A 19,541-nucleotide genomic window follows, 5' to 3' on the forward strand; every position below is an offset into this window, starting at 1 on the left:
CCTTCTCCAATGCGTGAAAGTGAAGTCGCTCAGTCATGTCTGACTCTTAGCGACCCCATGGACTGCAGCCTACCAGGCTCCTCTGTCCATGGGATTTTCCAGGCAAGAGCACTGGAGTGGGGTGCCATTGCCTTCTCCTAAGTGGGGTTATGCTCTGTTAACTGTTTTCTATGCAGCCATCTTGTCTTCTCATTCATCGTCTGATCAAAGATGCTTTGATCCTGGTGCCCTTTTTCAGCTTCTCATTTAGAAGGTATCAAGGGAAGGTTTGATAACTGGCAGGAGTTTTTCCAGTCATCTGGGAGAACTCCTTTCAACAGACAAACTAAGGAACCATTGAAGACAAATAGTGTCTCTCTCTTGTTGAACTATCGAGAACAACTTATCACAGCCTCTGAGACTGTTCTAGGGTTTAATCACCCTGAAGGTCATGAGTTAAGAATGTCCATCTAATACTATTGCTAATCCACTCCCCACTTGTCCCACTTTAATTTAGGCCAGTTTTCTTTTAGCATTTCCACAAACCTGTCCAAAAATTAATCAGTATCTTAGCCATTAAGTCTTTGAGTAGTCGAATACAGTATGAAGACTAATTTGCCTTTTGTTTTCAAAGGGGTTTTTCTGTATTTGATCCAAGATGGAATTATGAAGCTCAAGCAAGAGGGTTGTCTTTGGTTTTTTGACAGCCTCCTCCTTCAGATCTACTTTCCTACTCCTGCTGCCTCCCCGGCCTCCCAGCCAGCAGAGTGTTACAGTTTTATAGTTCAGTTCAGTTGCTCAGTCGTATCCGACTCTTTGCGACCCCATGGACTGCAGCACACCAGGCTTCCCTGTCCATCACCATCTCACAGAGCTTGCTCAAACTCATGCCCATTGAGTCAGTGATGCCATCCAACCATCTCATCCTCTGTTGTCCCCTTCTACCTTCAGTCTTTCCCAGCATCAGGGTCTTTTTCAGTGAATCAGTTCACATCAGGTGGCCAAAGGATTAGAGCTTCAGCTTCAGCATCAGTCCTTCCAATGAATATTCAGGGTTGATTTCCTTTCAGATTGAATGGTTTGAGCTCCTTGCAGTGCAAGAGACTCCCAAGAGTCTTCAACACCACAGTTACCCTGCTAAAGTGTTAGCTCTTAACCAAAGATGCATGCCCTTCCTGTGTGTTCTCCCTGCCTGCAGACTGAGAGTCCTACTAATCCTCGTTAGCTGAGAACAGATAGCTGGAGATGGTTCATAAGGGCCTAATTATGACCCTGGCCTGGAATATTTGCCCTTTAATGGAAAACATTTTTTGCTACACCTTCATTCCAGAGGAGTGAATAAAGATTTAACATACCCATTCTACAATGTTGAACTAACCCAAATTGCTAAGCATTTTTGTAGAACTAGTTTTCTTTGTACTACTTTGAATTGCTCGGTGCAGTATTTAAGTTTCCCCATCTTGTTTTGAAAAATTTAGTGTGTTGAGTATTGAGTTCAGAGGAGGGAGAGCCTTCTGACCACTGCATGCCTTAGTTTATTCTGTGTGCTTGTTCCATTGCCCTGCCAGGAGTGTCTCATTCATTCTACAAACATTCTTGGGTACACTTACTATCAGGACCTTTGTTGGGTGGGACAGAATTACTAGGTACTCTTCATCTGCTGGTGGTCCACACAGTTCCTACTTAAACTTTACGTTTTTGTAGTCCTTTACAGGTTACAATTTCTTATATATGCTCATTATAACAATGCACAAGTATAAAGAAAATCTTCCCTTTGTGCCAGTGGTTAAGATAATATTAGTCCCAATTTTCATAAGAAGCAAATAAAGCTAAGGGAAGTTAAGAGATTTGCCCTTACTGAAAAACCAGGCTCTCTGAGTGCAGTATCCTTTCTTCTAAACCACAGCTACCTATAAAGTTAGGACTTTTTCGATTCATGTGCCTACTTTTCTCTGGTATGAATGTTCTGTCACTAATTTATACATTGTGTTTGTCCCAGTTGAGTTTCATATGCTTTTTTTTTTCTTGATAGAATATTTTTCCCCTAACTTTTCCATAATCACTCCTAATTTAGAATCATCTACATTCAAATTTGATGCCATACTCTTAAGTTTCTGTATTTAGGTCCTTTGTCCATTTATGATCTTTGGGGATTTAATCTGACCTTTCAAAGTAACAGTTGTGATTCTATACTGATGTTTTAAAATATGGTAGCCCTGATGATTGGAGTAAATCCAGTTTTCACATACAGTCTGTACCTATTCTAGTTCCAACCTCTGTTCTTCCAGTTGAAGTAGAACTTGCTCCAGCCAACTGTTGACATAACAGTAAAGAAACTACTGCCAGTTTTATCTGCCTCTCAAGGGAAAAAATTTGGTTGGTTTGTCTCTTTAGCATAGTGTATCTAAAGCACTTTAAAATATTTATTTAGCTAGTTGCACAGTCTTTAGCAGACTGATCTGATCTCTATTACTAATGCTATTTATCTGTACTCACTTTTAGTATTTTGACTTAATTCTCTTTTTGTCTCTGGCTTTCTCATTTATTTTTAATATCCATAGTTTTTGGTATTTTGCCTTACTATCACCGTCTTTGTAACTGGCAAAATCTTAAGCATGTAGGGCTAGTTTTTGACCACCCGTCATTTGATTCTCTTTCATTTAACACTTTTATTAGTAAATCAGGTGTATTACTCTATAATTGTTTCTTGTGCGTCTCTCTCTCTACTCCTTGGTGTAACTTTAATTAGTAGTTCTGGAGGGCGGTGATAAACATATCCTTTGTAAGGATCTCTTGAAGAAGAAATCTCCCTCCCCACAAATATACAGAATGTCTTTGTGTGCACTTACCCAGTTTTTCAGTTAATATTTATTTGAATGATTACTGTTTGTCATCCACTGTGCTAGAGATGCGCAGTCAAGTGACAGATCCACAGGGCCTGCACACTAGCAGGAGGTTCAGACAAGTTAACCAGGTAATACAATTCAGTGTAGTATGGGGCTTGAGAGAATAAGCATGAGTTGTGTGTTCTCCCTCTCTCATATATAAATAAATAAATATATATATATATATGCTTCTCTTGTGGCTCAACTGGTAAAGAATCTGCCTACAATGTGGGAGACCTGCACGTATGCACGCACGCACGCACGCGCGCGCACACACACAGAGACACACAGACACACACACACAAGAGTTGGGCAGATTAGCAAGGATCAGGAGGGGACTGAGATGGGATTGGGACAGGATTCTTATTTGAAAGAATAAAGCTCATCCCTAGCTAGAGGGTCAGAGAAGGTAATGGCACCCCACTCCAGTACTCTTGCATGGAAAATCCCATGGACAGAGGAGCCTGGTAGGCTGCAGTCCATGGGGTTGTGAAGAGTCGGACACGACTGAGCGACTTCACTTTCACTTTTCACTTTCATGCATTGGAGAAGGAAATGGCCACCCACTCCAGTGTTCTTGCCCGGAGAATCCCAGGGATGGGGGAGCCTGGTGGGCTGCCATCTGTGGGGTCGCACAGAGTCAGACACGACTGAAGCGACTTAGCAGCAGCAGCAGCAGCTAGCTAGAGGGTAAAAAGGTTCATTATGGCTGCAGCATGGAGTTCAGTGTAGAGGCTGCAGAAGTAACAGAGTTATGGGATGGGCTTATTAGGTGTTTGGGCTTTATCTTAGGGACAAGGGATTTTTTTAAATCAGGGAGCTGCATGATCAAATTTTTAGTTGGAAAGGGTCCTCTGCTGTGCTACGGAGAATTGGTTTGGCAGAGAAGAACTGTAGGAAGACCACTTAAGAGTTCATTGAAGTAATGACGGGTGGACGTGATGGTGATCTGAACCAGGGTAGGTTAAGTGGAAGGATTCAGGAGACATTTAGCAGAGAGAGTCCTTGAGAGTTATTGATTACAAGAGAGGGGTACATTAAGAGAAAAAGATGGTGAAGGGTGATGAGAAGTCCTTCAGTTCTGTGTTCCCTCCCATTCCTCCATCATTGATTTTAGGCAGTCATAGATTTTGAGCTGTAATATCCATGGCCATAAAATAAATACATTTAGGCCCAATAGGACACTTTAAATTTTAATATTTTCTAAAATCTCTGTGGGATGACTTTTAGATTACAGAGGGTAGTTTTATGTCAGAGATAGTCTATGTTCAAAGCTTAAATAGCATACTTAGGTATAGAAAATAATTTGCAATAATGGAAAAGTCATCTTGTTTAATATTTCAGGGAAATAAAGATGTAACTTTATTTTTAAAATGTTATGCTGTTAAACATCTGTTCACTGATGATATATTTATTAGACAAGAAAGGAATGTGAACTTTTCAGTACAGAATTGCCATAGCCCAGCCTGAACCGAAATAAAAATCTATACCTAAAAGTATAAAGTAATGAAAACATTTCTTAGGTATACAGATAGCCCCAAGTAGTTCCAAGGGTTGTCAGGAGCCAAGTTGTTATTTGTGGTTTCCCGGAAGAATCTGCATCAGTGATCAAGTGAAACAAGTTATTGCTGTGTGATTTTTCTGCTTTGATGGGAAATCACCAGTGACCAGTTCACTCCTAAGTACACTGTATTCATTATTTCCCTTCCTCCTTTCATTTATAAAGTTTCTTTATTTCTTTTTTTAAAAGTTAATTTTTTTTTAAACCGGCTGCTGCTGCTGCTGCTGCGTCGCTTCAGTTGTGTTCGACTCTGTGCAGCCCCACAGACAGCAGCCCACCAGGCTCCCCCATCCCTGGGATTTTCCAGGCAAGAACACTGGAGTGGGTTGCCATTTCCTTCTCCAGTGCATGAAAATGAAAAGTGAAAGGGAAGTCACTCAGTCGTGTCCGACTCTTCGTGACCCCATGGTCTGTAGCCCACCAGGCTCCTCCATCCATGGGATTTCCCAGGCAGGAGTACGGGAGTGAGTTTTTTGACCTCACCCCTCTTAAATTCTTGGGTTTAAGAAGCCCTCTTAGCATGTGTAAATAATATGTGCCTTCGTTTTGATCTTGACCCAAAGCAGCCATGTGATGATGAATTTGCCACTTCTCAGGGTCTTGGCTTCTGCATCTGTAGAGTGAGAAAGCTCAAGTAGATCAGTGATACGGGGACCTCAGCTATCTGCGTTTTCTCTTTCTTGGTCCTGTATATTTAGTTGTTCCCAGGCCTTTGTCTACTTGAACGTCCCTCTGGTTTTTGATATTTGTTCTCAGAGCTGTACTGAGGCTTCTATGGTTTGTTGCAGTCCCCACAGTCAGAACCAAAGGACTAAGAGATGAGTTACTGGAAGGCGGTCCAACGGGAGGAGAAGCAACACAGCAGCTAGAAGTCTATGTTTAAATGCTTAGAACTTATACGTGAATCAGGACACTTGCCCCTTCTTAACATTCCCTCTCGCCATTTTTTTTTTTTTTTTTTTGACCCAACAAATGTTTGAGTTTTTGTTTTTGGTTTTTGTGTGTGTGTGCATTTTTTTTTTCCTTTGAATGAGCAAGGTGGGGTGGTAGCTGAAGAGGGGAAAGGAGAAACTACTGAACACTTCACTACAAACCATACTGCCTCAAGACACAGAGCGCAGATTTTCTTACAAAGCTGTCATTCTCTTCCTGCTTCCAAGACCACCATTTGCAGCTTTATTATGAAAACCCTACCTCCAAGTCTATCTTCAGGTACTGCTCTATAGCACATTTGTGACCCCTGTCTCCATTGCTAACATTTACTATCCAGCCACACATTCATTTCCTCAGGGAATGCCAGTTAACCCCACTTAGTGTTGATAGCATCACTGACTCAATGGATATGAATTTGACAAACTCTGGGAGAGAGTGGAGGCCGTGGGAACCTGGTGTGCTGCCCATGGGGTTGCAAAGAGTTGGACCCGACTTACTGTGAACAACAACACGCTGTTGATCACCAATCACAAAGTGTTATTCTTTAAAAATACATTTAAAATAGCTTCAGATGCAAATTAGGAAGACGGCAAGTCATAGTGTATATGTTGTAGTATTCAATATATACAATAATATCTTCTCTTTAAAAAATACACTAGAAATAGGATGACTTTTCACATATTCATATGTTTAATTAGTTTTCAGGATGAACTATCCGCAGCATAGTCCAGCAGCTGTAAAGTCATCTTACAGGACGTATATTCGTTGCTCATTGTGATTGCCAGGACTTACTGAAGTTGATCCCAGCTTGGAAATTGGCATGTATACTTTCCCAAAGTGGTTCTTCTGAGGAATATGAAAATGTGGTCACTGAAAACTGTTTCAGAAAATCTGTTGCTCTTGCTCTGATACTAAAATGGTAATTTTTAAAGGTTACGTTCTTGCTACCTTAGTTTAATTACAAATTGGCTATTTTGTGAAAGCTGTCTTGTCGCTTGGTGCATTTTTTACTTGAAATGTATCTTTGAACGTCTGTCTGCCGCCAGATGAACAGCCATTGGGTTCATTGGTTTGCCACTAGAGCCATCTCCATTTTGGTAGGTGGTAAGTAAGGTGACTCGATTGGAGGTGAAAGAAATACTCTGCATTAGTTCTCTGCCCCCAGTCCTGTCAATTCCTTAGGCATCAGTGCTTTCACTTCTCAGAAGCAAAGATGGTGTATGTTACGGCAGTACCTTTTCCTCTTTCTAACACGCAAGATTGGAAGTTACCTTTGACAGATACCCTTTGGGATGTTCTTTTGAACTTTTGTTTTACTGGTGGAGACAACACTGATTTGCCTGCTATTTTAGGATTACTGGATTCCAGTCTTCTAAGCAAGGAAGAACCAAGTCTAATTTATGTTTAGCAAAGTACTGGTTTTAGTAGAAATTTGTTTGTGGAATGCAAAATATTAGGATTGAATAAGAAATCCTTTAGAGTATGCTTTTGAATCAATTTTTTGCAATGAATGGCCTCTTGTAGTTCTCAAGTCCACTAGAAAGAGAACTGGGTCTTTTTGTTTGGAACCTTGCAAACAAAACTCTACCTTTCCAGTTACATCCCCACCCCTAGGGTTCTCCCGCTTGCTTACAGTTGTCCGTGATCCTGATCCACACCCACTCCTCCCCAAGTACCAAGTTCCCTGCGTGCTAAGTTGCTTCAGCTGTGTCCCACTCTTGGCGACCCCATGAACTGTAGCCCGCCAGGCTCCTCTAAATACTGAAATGGGTCGCCCTGCCCTCCTCCAGGGGATCTTCCCTGACCCAGGGATCGAATCCACATCTCCCGTCTCCTGCATTGGCAGGCGGGTTCTTTACCACTAGCGCCACCAGAGAAGTCCACCAAGTTCCTTAGTGGTTCTTAAATAAGGTGCAAATCAATAGGTCTTGGTCCCCACCGTGGCCTGCGTGGGGCTGGTTTGGGAAAGACGCAGCTGAGTAGACAGTTTCTCCCAGGGTGACTCATTCTCAGCACTGACCATTGCTTGTAAACTCGCCAGGGAAAATATGCCAGACATTGTTATGATGAAAACAACTGGGAGGGGCTGTTGGTGAGGCGGAAGAACAGATAGAATTTGCTCAAGGCTACCGGGAACCTGGGCGGGCGGGGCGGCCGTGGCACCTGCGAGGAGCGCGGGCCTGCGGGCGTGGCCTGCGGGGGCGGGGCGGGGGCGGGGCCGGCCGGCGGCGCCGGGCGGTTGGAAGGGGGTGGAGTTGCCCTTGGAGGCGGCACCGGCCCTGGGCCCGGAGGCCCGCCGCGCCCTATCGGGCCCGAGCCGAGTGGCCCCGCGGAGCCGGCGCGCTCCCGCCTGCAGGGGGAGGGCGGACGGGGCGCGGGGACCGGCCAGGCCGCGGCGGGCGCCGTTTCTCTTTCACTTTCCTTCCTTCTGAGGCCAGCGCGCTGGAGGCAAGGAGCGACGGCGGGGGCCGCGCGGTAGGTACCCGGGGGGCTGGAGAGCGGTTGAGGGGCCGGAACTCCGGCCGCCCCCGCGCTGCACGCCCAAGTTTGCGCAGAGAGCTGGAGCGGCACCCCCAGGCACCTGCCGCGGCCGACCCCGCCTGGAGCCAGGGGAGCCCCTTGGGGGCGGCGGTGGGGGTGGCCAGCCCGAGTCTGGGAGCTTCGAGGTCGCGCGCTGCGCTCGGAGGGGGGATGTGGGGGGGCGGAGAGGGCGGCGCGTCCTCCTCGGCGCAGCCCCGGCCCGGCCCGAGCGGCGCGTCCGCCGAGCCCGGGCCCGCGCACCTGCCGGCCGGGCGGGGCGACTCGTGCTCGGACCGCCCAGGGCAGTGGCTACAGGGTTCTGCCGAGGACGCGGAAAAGTTCCCTCCTGCCCCTGCCGAGTCCCTGCCCGCGCTGGCTTCCTTTAACCGCCGTGGTGACAGGGCTCTGTGGCTTACAATCCTAAAAGCCTCCCTCGGTCGGGACTGTGCATGTCCTCTTTCAGAGGACTTTCTCAGACTTGGGAGCTTCGTGGCAAACCTGTGAGAAAGGCAGGGCCGTTAATCCCGGTGTGTAGAGGAGGAAGCCGAGACCCAGGCACGGCCTTACTGAAGATCATACAGGGCTAAGGACCAGAATCCAGACCCCTTGCGGAGATACGATGATTACTTGCAGAACCTATTCTGTGCACATACTCAGTGGTACAGTGTCTGTCGATGGAAGGATGGAGTGATGCCTTTTACCTCTTCGGTTGCTTTATACTTAACCTATGAGTTAACAGCTGAAGTAGGAGGTGGTTTTTGTTTACAGAATTAACTTAGGAAGTCCCCACCTTTTTCTCATATTATGTTTTATGTTCTCTGAGGACACGTTTGTTGAAAGAAACATTTAAAACTTTTTAAAGTAACCATGTGGACGAGCCATGCTAGACATTTCTGGGGGAAAAAAGTTTTTAAAAATGTTGATGACGTTTAGTTTTCATAGTGTGCTAGCTGTATGTATATTGTATCGTTTCATCGTCCCTACTGTAGGAGGCTGGCATTCTTTATTTCTTTATTTATGTATTTGACTGCGCCAGGTCTTAGTTGCGTCATGCATGATCGTCAGTTGCAGGATGTGAACTCTTACTTGTGGCTTGTGGGATTTTATTCTGGGACCAAGGATGGAAACCTGGGCCCCCCTGCATTGGGAGTGCAGAGTCTTAGCCACTGGACGATTAGGGAAGTCCCATAGGAGGCTGGCATTCTTGTTTTCATTTTACAGTTTAAAAAACCCTAAGGCTTAGGTAAGTAACATTGCCCAGGTTGTACATTTACTAAATATGACTGGTATCTATTTAAGGTTTTGCAGTCTAATAGAGGAGATTAAGAATGAAGATAATTGTAAATCACAGAAGAGTCAGACATGACTTAGTAACTAAACAGCAACAGAGGAGCAGAAGGACTCATTGGGTAGAGGGCATAGAACCTGCAGAATGGACTATGAAGAGAGTCATCCTTTCAGTTTGCCTGACTGTTGAACAGTGTGTTAAGATCAGCCTGTGGAGGGTCTTTTATGACAAGCTGAGAAATTTAAACATTTCTCTGTTGCAGAGCAAAGAGGAGACCCTGACATTCTTTGATAAGGGGCTCCAAACGAAATAGACTAAAACTTGGTAGAATCTCAGTTGGACTGCAGGTGGAGAGATAATATTTGAGTAGCATTGCTGAGGGTGGAATGGAAAAGGGCATCCATTTGATTTGATTACGGCTTGATGCGGAGTACAACGTGGAAATAGGGAGCATTTTGATAGGGAGGATAATGACTTCAATTTTGAATCTTCAGCTTGTGTTGGCAGGAACTCCTAATAGAGCAGTCAAGCAGACAGTTAAAATGCATTACTGGAGAGGTAAAGATATCAAAACCCGAGTTAATAGTCTCAGGTGTCATTTGTTTAGAGGTGATAGTTGAGGCCTCAGTACCAGATGAATTTGTCATTATTCTGAATTAATCATAGCAGGTTTACAAATTAATATTACACAGAGAGAAATGTTCTGTTCACCTCTTCACCCAATTTGGAACATGTAATGCTTGCTGCTAATATACTGGTATTAATCCAGTATGAAGAATTTGACACCTGTTTCTCTCATCTTTTTAAAATTATTGTGGAAGAAGATATGGGAAAGCAGAACCACCGACAGGAGTGATGACCAGCGATCTCATGAGAAGTCTGGATGTTAGTTCTCATGCCTCGGGACACCCAGTTGGGAACGCCACACCAGCTCCTGGGATCCGACTTCCATCCACTTAATACCCTTTTTTGCCTGAACTACTAGAGCCAGTCCTAGTTAACCACGAATGGCTACCCAAAGGAAACATTTGGTGAAAGATTTCAATCCTTACATCACCTGCTATATCTGTAAAGGGTATCTCATCAAGCCAACTACAGTGACGGAATGCCTTCATACCTGTAAGTGTTCTTTTTTTGTTATCTACCTGTTGGAAGTTTTCAGTTACATTTGTTCTTTTGAAACCACCACATTTTGGGTATTTTTGTTTTCTCTAGATTTTTTCTTTTAAAACAGTGAATATTCTAAGAATTAACTTTGAATTCATTTTCATAACTTCTCATTGGGATACCAGTGGTATGAATTTTTTTCTTGTTTGTTTTTAAAATTGTAATAGTTGACTTTTTCTGATTTTAAAATGTCCTGAAAATCATAAGAAATTACTGGTTATAGTTTTTTTTTTTTTTTAATGAACTATTTTAGGTTTTTTTTTTTAATTTCACTGAATTTATATGTTCTGAGTTTTTTTTAGGATATGCATACTCTAATTCATTGTGAGTTTCTTTTAATCACTTTATTGAGGTATGGTTGACATAAAAAAGTTGTGAAGTGAAGTGAAAGTCACTCAGTCATGTCCAACTCTGCAATCACATGAACTGTACATTTCATGGAATTCCCTAGGCCAGAATGCTGGAGTAGGTAGCCTTTCCCTTCTCCAGGGTATCTTCCCAACCCAGGGATTGAACCCAGGTCTCCTGCATTGCAGTTGGATTCTTTACCAGCTGAGCCAAGGGAAGCCCAAGAATACTGGAGGGGTAGCCTATCCCTTCTCCAGCAGATTTTCCTGACCCAGGAATTGGACCAGGGTCTCCTGCATTGGAGGTGGGTTCTTTACCAACTGAGCTATCAGGGAAGCCCAGGAAGACCACCAGGGCAATCTAAAAAAAAAAGCTGTACATATTTAATGTGTATAACTTTGATGGGGTTAGACAAGTATGCACCCATGAAACCATTACCACATCACTGCCACAAATCTTATCCGTTACCTCCAGAAGGTTTCTCTCACTTTCTTGTTTATTATTACTATTATTGTGATAAGAACACAACATGAAATCTGCACTCTTAGCACATTTTAAAGTGTGCAACATAGTATTGTTAACTGCAGGCATGATCCTGTCCAGTAGATCTCTAGGACTTACTCATCTTATATGATTTAAACTTCGTACCCTTTGACTAATAATCAACCGCCTCAATACTACCTGGGAACTTGTTAGAAATGCAGCTTATCAGGCCTCACCCCAGAATCACCAAAACAAAGTTATCTGTGTTTAGCACACTTCCAGGTAATTTTGAACCATGCACAAGTTTGAGACCCACTGTTCTAATATGATCTTATCTTTGGAAGCCCTACCAAATTTGTCACCAGTCCTTTCAGTACAAGAGGCATTTTAATAGCCACATAGGTCTGGGTTTCACCTGCTTTTTGTGTTTTTGCCAATACAAATTTATTTCCCTATTGCAATGAAAGTAATTCCAGTAAGTTCTTTGGTGCCTCTTATGTACACTGAAGTAGATACTGTATGTGCATGATTTCATTGTTCACCTGACAGTAACCTTGAAGCAGTTTGCAGGGGACATGGGGAGAGCGAGGGTATAGACATTATCTTCATTTGTGGGTGTGGAAGCTTAAGAGCTAAATCACCTGCCCAGTCTCACAGCTAGTAAGTAGTAGACCTGCAGTCAGCTCCAAGGGCCGTCCTCCTACTGAGATAACCTGGGACATTTCTTTAAACCTCCTCTTCAGCTGTTCTTTCCTCTGCTTAACTTTTGTACTATTATGCCAGTAGTTTTCAACAGAGTTGCAGAATAGAATCACCTGTTAATTGTTAAAATGGCAAATTTTATGTTATAAATATTTTACCACAGTAAAAAAAAAAAAAACCATAAAATTACCTAGGAAGCTGTTTTAACATAGACTTTTTCAGAATGCCACCTGAAGAGATTTAGTGTGTGTTGTGATAAGGTCTCAGTTCACTTCAGTTCATTTGCTCAGTACAGCTCTTTGCAACCCCATGGACTGCAGCACACCAGGCTTCCCTGTCCATCACCAACTCCCAGAGCCTGCTCAAATTCATGTCCATTGAGTCAGTGATGCCATCCAACCATCTCATCCTCTGTCATCCCACCATCTCATCCTCTGTCATCCCCTTCTCCTCCTGCCTTCGATCTTTCCCGGCATCAAGGTCTTTTCCAGTGAGTCAGTTCTTTGCATCAGGTGGCCAAAGTATTGGAGCTTCAGCTTCAGCATCAGTCCTTCCAGTGAATATTCATAACTGATTTCCTTTAGGATTGACTAGTTTGACCTCCTTGCAGTCCACGGGACTCTCAAGAGTCTTCTTCAACACCACAGTTCAAAAGCATCAATTCTTTAGCACTCAGCTTTCTTTATGGTCCAACTCTCACATCCATACATGACGACTGGAAAACATAGCTTTGACTTGTTGGCAAAGAAATGTCTCTGCTTTTTAATATGTTGTCTAGGTTGGTTATAGCTTTTCTTCCAAGGAGCAAGCGTCTTTTAATTTCATGGCTGCAGTCACCATCTGCAGTGATTTGGAGCCCAAGAAAATAAAGTCTGTCCCTGTTTCCACTGTTTTCCACTGTTTTCCACTTTTTCCCCATCTATTTGCCATAAAGTGATGGGATCAGATGCCATGATCTTAGTTTTCTGAATGTTGAGTTTTAACCTAGCTTTTCCCACTCTACTCTTTCACTAGGGTCTGGGCGTGTGTATACTTCCGGTTGGTATTACTGGCCCATGCTATTCAATTACCAGTTAACTATAAACTGTCTTTGAATGTTCGCTTACTGTTTCCCTTATCATTATTTCACTTGAACAGTTAGTTATCAGTTAAACATCATCAAACATACTTATTGAATACCTACTGTGTGCTAGGCACCATTCTAAGCACAGAGGATATAGCAGTGAACAAGATAATCAAAAATCTCTGCTCTCAAGAAAGGGGAAAACCAGTAATAAATATATGCCATGAACAAGAACAAAGAACTGTAGATAGCAGAGTTGGGGTTGTTTTATTTAGTGTTGTCATGATGACATTTGCACAGAATACCTGAAGGGATTGAGCTCTGTGGATATAGGGGAAGAACATTCCAGGCAGAGGGAAAAGCAAGTATATAGCCTTGGAGTGGGAATGCCCTTGGCAGTTCAGGGGGCAACTAATCAGTAAGGAGGCTATCACTGCAGGTCAACTGAAAGATTATAAGGCCATCAGCTAGGGTAATGAGATGTGAGATGGAGGCGATGAAGAGGGATCGACTGTGGATGCATTTTGGAGGAAGAACCTACTGGGTGTGGCTGCTCTAGAAAGGGGGCTTTGTCTCACAGTTTCCCGCTATGCCAAGCATGGTGCCTAGACATGGTCCACAGTCTGTTTCGTTTTACTTCTTCTGACGCTATTAGACATTATGAGTATATTGCTTTTTATTTGCATGTCTCCAGCAAAACCCTCCAGTTCTAGGAAGAGATTTAGTGGATGTTGGGAGTGTTTAGTGTTTAGAGGAGAAAGCGCAGATTCTCCCGTCTCTACCTACAGATTTTATATCTGTTCTTCTGAAAGAACATTTTCTTTGAGACATAATGAAATCCAGGTTTAAATGTTCCTTTTTTGAAGGGAAAACAAAAGATTGTAGAAGTTTAAACAGTAAGTTTATAAGCAAGGGTTATGTTTATGTTTACAGTAGCAATTTAAGGTTTAAAGGGATAGATGACCATTTAACTGCTTATGTCCTTCTAGCCTGAAGTTGCTTGGCAGTCAGTGAATCTCTTTACTGAGAGAGAATGAACATGCCAGAATTGTGATTAAAGACTCAAGTGTAGTCTTTTTCATCTGCAGAAGCACAGAACAGTAAATGATGGAGGAGTCAGGCACTCAACTCAGTGTTTTAGGAGACCTGAGAATTCTACAGAGTGCTAAACTTTATGCACTTTCTGATCCTTGGATTTCTGTATATTTTTTGGTTTGTATTTATACTGGGGCTTTTAGGCAAAACCTTTCTCACTTGCAAAATATCTCCCTATTTGTACTGATAAAATGTATCGCAAAGCAGTGTTGCTTAATCATTGGTTGGGTCTTGATGTTACCTGGTTTTCTTAGGTCTGAGGTGGAACAGGTGTAGTGGTATTGTAATTTGGAATCAGTATACAATAGAGAAGTAAGGTGGCCAGTGGGACAGGAGGAAAGTGAGAAGTCCAGTGTGACATTGAAGTACCCCCCATAACAGTTTCCATCTTGACTACGGTGCTTAAAAAAAAAATCTTATTAAGTTAACTTTGTACATAGTCTACAATTTTATGATACTGTAAGTTAAGAATGGGTAAACAATAATTCTCATTATGAAAACTCATAATAAAATGGAAGGATTTTGTTCTTAATCTTCAAGTTTGAAATATGAAAATGAAGCTTTATTATTGGTGAGCGAAGTCACACTTTGGGCCCAGTCCCTTCAGAACTCTCTAGTCAAGTGAAGGAACAGGGATCAAATTAAGGAATGTATCAAATGCATGTGGTAAGTGCAGTGACAGTAGTGAACTGGAATGAGGTCATAGCAGATATGTGTCAGGATGTTGCAGCGGAATGGAAAGCCAGAGAGAGAACTAAAAAGAGTATGCTTTGAAAATCCTTGATACAGATAAATGCAGTTACTTTACTCTTTCAGATTACTCTACACACGCATCTCGACTCTCTCTCCTGCTCAAATCAGGTTATTGCCCCCCCGCACTCTCTGCCTCGCCCCCCATTCTCCCAGTAAGCAGTTCTAGAGCTGACAGTGCCTGGCTTCCCTGTGGATGTAGAAACAAGGATCGAGATGACAGCAGAGTGACTGAGGCACCCCATGGTGTCCTTAGCACTCAGCTCTGTGGAGGACAGAGGGAAGGGGTAAGCCCGTCAGAAGGAAGGGGGAGAGGGGGGCCCAGATGGCAGCACAGAATGTCCCGAGCTCCTGACGAGGAGTTGCAGGGGAGGGGAGGAAAAAGCGGCTTATGAAAGCCTCATCTTTAAGTGGGCTCCCGCCTCACCTGCTAACATCCAGCTCCTTTTAGCAGGTCAGGGGCATGTGATAGAAAGGTACCAAATTTTACAATGAGGTAAAAAAATTTGAATACAGATGCATTTTCCCCTTAAATGTGATCACTTAATGCTAGTGAACTAAGTCCACATTCTGTGAGTTTATAAGGGTAATTTGGGGGCTTCCCAGGTGGTTCAGTGGGTAAAGAATCTGCCTGCAGTGCAGGAGATGCAGGTTCTGTCCCTGGGTCGGGAAGGTCCCCTGGAGGAGGGCATGGCAGCCCACTCCAGTATTCTTGCCTGGAGAATCCCATGGACAGAGGAGCCTGGCAGGCTGCGGTCCATGGGGTCACAACGAGTCGGCCACGACTGGGCAACTGAGCATGCACTCATGAGGTGATTTTAACAACCCGAGAAATCCAAGGAGATAAACTTGTTCACACAAATAATTATTGAATCTTTAAATAATCAGATGTCAGGCACTTGCTAACTGGTAGAGTGATGAATAAAATAAATTTGGAGCTTAAACTCTGTTAAGCAAGCTCATAAGCTAAGAAGAAATTTCTTCAGGTGTGTTTGGATCTATCTACTCCTTTTCTGTGGAAACTCACAGAAACTCCTCTGAGACTCAACTACCTATGCTGATGTCTCCCAAATCTTTATTTCAGGCATAGTCCTGAGCTTCAGAATCCCACTGGATGTCTACCTGGATGTCCTGAAGTGGCCTAGAACTTAACATACCCGAAAGTGAATGGATGGAATGCCAGCATTCAATTGTCCAAGCAAGAAATATGCTCCATGCTTAACACTCTATACCCTCACATAGCTCAGCTGGTAAAGAATCCGCCAGCAATGCAGGAGACCCCAGTTCAATTCCTGGGTCAGGAACATCCGCTGGAGAAGGGATAGGCTACCCACGCCAGTATTCTTGGGCTTCCCTGGTGGCTCAGATGGTAAAGAATCTTCCTGCAATACGGGAGTCCTGGGTTCCATCCCTGGGTTGGGAAGATCCTCTGGAGGAGGGTATGGGAACCCAATCCAGTATTCTTGCCTGAAGTATCCCTATGAACCAGAGAGCCTGGTGGGCTGCAGTCCATGGGGTCGCAAAGAGACAGACACGACTGAACGACTAAGCACAGCACAGCAGTATGGGGCAGAGTTCTGTCTGGTCTTGCTCTGTAATCTCTCAAAGATCTGTCCCTTCAGTCTGATGCCCCACGACCTTTTTGCTCAGGCCATCATTCCTTCTCACTGGAGTCCCTGCAGCCTACTCCTAACCTATGTTAGTGGTGATCATTTACAAGAGCTTTGCTGTCTTCATCACTCACACTTCAGCCAACCCAGAATTTCCTTAAGGTACCCTACTGCCCTCAGGATAAATTAGATCTATTTAGCTGTGACTGATTTCTGCCCTCCCCCACCAGAACACACACACACATGCATACACGTGGTTCAGCTGCTTGCTCCGCTTGGAACATCTCCTGTATGCCTGGGTGGTAGTTCCCCATCCTTTAAAGCCCATCTACTCCAAGATATGCCATCTCTCTCTCCCACGGTAGGTTTAGGTTAAGGGTATCCTTAGTACCTGGCACTTGAGTGCTCAAGAGAAGCTTAAATGAATAAATAAATGGTCAATCAGTTGATTATTTTATTGTCTGCTTTTCCTTTCAAAGATTCAAATGCAGTGGTAGGTAGCTTGAAAGGCATGTAGAGAGTGGGGGTTAGGAATTATGGATTTTGAAAAGCTGTCTTCTACAATATAGGTGGGAGCTTTGTGGGTCGTGGGTAGGGCTAGGGCATGGGAGAGGGAGAGAAGCAGGACTGGGGAGTCAAGACTGGTGGTTGTAAATTAAGAGACGCTCTGTCTCTTGCTCCAGGGTCCTGAGAAATTTTTTGAGGTTACTGACAGTGTATTTGCTGCTGGTTGTATAGGTTGTTGACTTAAAATGAAAGACTTTTCACTTAAACTAAGAACAAAGGAGCTTTGTTCCATCAGCTAAAATGTGCATAACACAGTGCATTGGTTCTTAACTCCTTTGTGGTTCGAGGCCTCTTTAAGCATCTGACGATTCTTTCCTCCAAAAAAAGGGAAGGTTTTAGACATAGAATTCTGTGGTACAGGAAAAGAAAGCTTTCTTCTTTCTGCCCTTTCAGAGATTATGGCAGTAATCCCTTAACTAAGGTGAATTCTTTGGAAAAACGTTGTTGTACTTAGTTTTTAACTTAAGTAAAGAAGGGTTAACTAATAATTAAATATAGATGTGACCGTTAAGGGACTTGGTAATTTTATATAGTAATGTGTAAGAATGAAGAAATAATTTAATCATAAGATGGTAAACTTGAAATGCTACCATCATTGATTGTTTTCTGAACAAGTATCATAAATATACAAGTATTAAAGTACCGAGAACTCTTGATATGTTAATACTCCATGTTTAAAAACCTTATGCCACGTATACTTGCTGTTCAAAATACAGTCTCCAACCAGCAGCATGATCACTGGGGAATTTGTTAGGAGTGCACGTTCTCGGGCCCACCCATAGAGCTGCTGGATCTGAGCCTCTGGGGGAGAGGGCTGTAATAACAAGCCCTTCAGGTGATTCTGTGGTGCACTAAAGTCTGAAAAGCATACTTTGGACCAGACATTAATAATACAAACATCTCTAGAAGTAGGCACTTCGTACTTTTAATCATATAGTAATTGGAGTGAATGCTAATAAAATTTAAACCGTGGCTGTTATTTGTTGAATGTCATATTGAGGGTCATGGGCTTTTACATGCATTACCTTATGTAATCTTCCCAAGAACCCTTCTATTTAGGTGGTATTAAATCAGTCAGCAAATGGTTATTAGCACCTACATTGTGCCATTCATTACTCTGGACGGTGGAAAGACAGCAGTAAGCAAGACAGATGTAGTCTGTCCTCTTAGAATTTATGTTTCAATAGAAGAGACTGACGGAAAGCAAGCGAATGATACAGTTTTAGAGTCCATGTATGACACATGCTGTGAAGAAAGTAAGACAGAGTAAAGGCTTGCTTGGAAGTTACTGTTTGAGCAGAGATTGTAAATAATAGGAAGGAGTGAGCTATGGAGAGGTTTGAAGGAAGAGTATTTCAGATTCTTATGCCAGTGTTTTTCACAGAGACAAGACTCCGAAAGGTTAAGTAACACAGCTAATAAGTGCTGGAGCTAGGTTCTGAGACCCAAATATCTGACTCCAGGTACATCTTTATAATAAATTAGGATATTTGCTAATTTTCTTCTTCTTTCTGGTAGTTTACATTTTCTATAATTTCTTTAAGCAGCATGTGAATTTTTAAAATGTATATAGGAAGTCTCTTCTAACTGTATTTGCATGACTGTATACAGAGAAACGGCAACCCACTCCAGTGTTCTTGCTGGAGAATCCCAGGAATGGGGGAGCCTGGTGGGCAGTCGTCTCTGGGGTCGCACAGAGTCGGACACGACTGAAGCGACTTGGCAGCAGCTACCTGTCGTTATGTACCCAATCAGGATCTGAATTTATTAATAATTCTGAATGATAGTCTTTGAATGTAGAGATATAAATTGAACTTTCCAATACTGTATTCTCTGTAAAATTGGATTTTGAGTCAAGACTTGTTTTTAGAGTAATAATCAAAGGCCTAAATAGAAGTTGTACTTAAAGTTTCAGTAAGTGCAAATACAGTGGTCTAGGGTTGTAGTAGAGACGAAGTCACCAGTAACATTGATGTTACATGTTTCAAACAGTATTTTGGCAGCAACTAGTCATTCATGAAGGTGATTACAGTGTTCATTTTGATGATTCTTTTTAAGTAGGAAACAATAATTATAGGCCTTAAACAATCTAGGTGTCCTCTATCATTAGTAATAATGTTAAGAATCATATCAGATGTATGGTTCTTTTTGCTGTTGAAACTATGTGTTAGATAGTAAAGAATGAACAGTAGAGCAGAGATTCATAGTGGACGCTAAAAGACAAAACTAGGGGTTAACAAATGAAATTGTCTTCTGTACTGGTTTGTAAGAATAAATTATATATAGGTCAGGATGAGTTGGAATTGATACCAGGGATGGATTGAGGAAAAAAATACGAAGTATTCAGACTTAGAAATTGTGGTCAGTGTGCAGCTATGTTGAAGCACGTAGCACGAAGGTTGAATGTAAACATTATGAACAGGAGTGCAGCCAGTGTGGACGAGACCAAAGGTCATTTCCATTTGGGTGCTCTGAAGATGTGTCATAACTACTGGTGTTTTATAGCATATTAGTTTTTACCAGACTGGTGTATAACTATATATCAGAAATTCAAGAACCAGTGAACAAAGCTATATTCCCTCAGAATGCT

At 42.8% G+C, this 19,541-nt stretch overlaps 1 protein-coding gene across 5 annotated transcripts in view; it reads left to right on the forward strand.

Moving 5' to 3' along the window:
• PCGF5 (polycomb group ring finger 5) overlaps positions 1-19,541 on the forward strand; it is a 117,368-nt gene that overhangs the window by 51,852 nt on the left and 45,975 nt on the right. For 2 of the 5 annotated variants that reach the window (XM_040254505.1, XM_040254510.1), the window contains exon 2: positions 9,991-10,285. In XM_040254505.1, the coding sequence (XP_040110439.1) occupies positions 10,174-10,285 (112 nt within the window). In that variant the 5' untranslated portion in view covers positions 9,991-10,173. Of the gene's footprint in view, positions 1-4,904; positions 5,638-7,715; positions 7,834-9,987; positions 10,286-19,541 lie in introns of those variants that run through there. The other 3 variants (XM_040254507.1, XM_040254506.1, XM_040254509.1) reach the window with 3 other exon arrangements.

Source organism: Oryx dammah, unplaced genomic scaffold (genome assembly GCF_014754425.2).
Source record: "Oryx dammah isolate SB20612 unplaced genomic scaffold, SCBI_Odam_1.1 HiC_scaffold_14, whole genome shotgun sequence".
NCBI lineage: Eukaryota > Metazoa > Chordata > Mammalia > Artiodactyla > Bovidae > Oryx > Oryx dammah.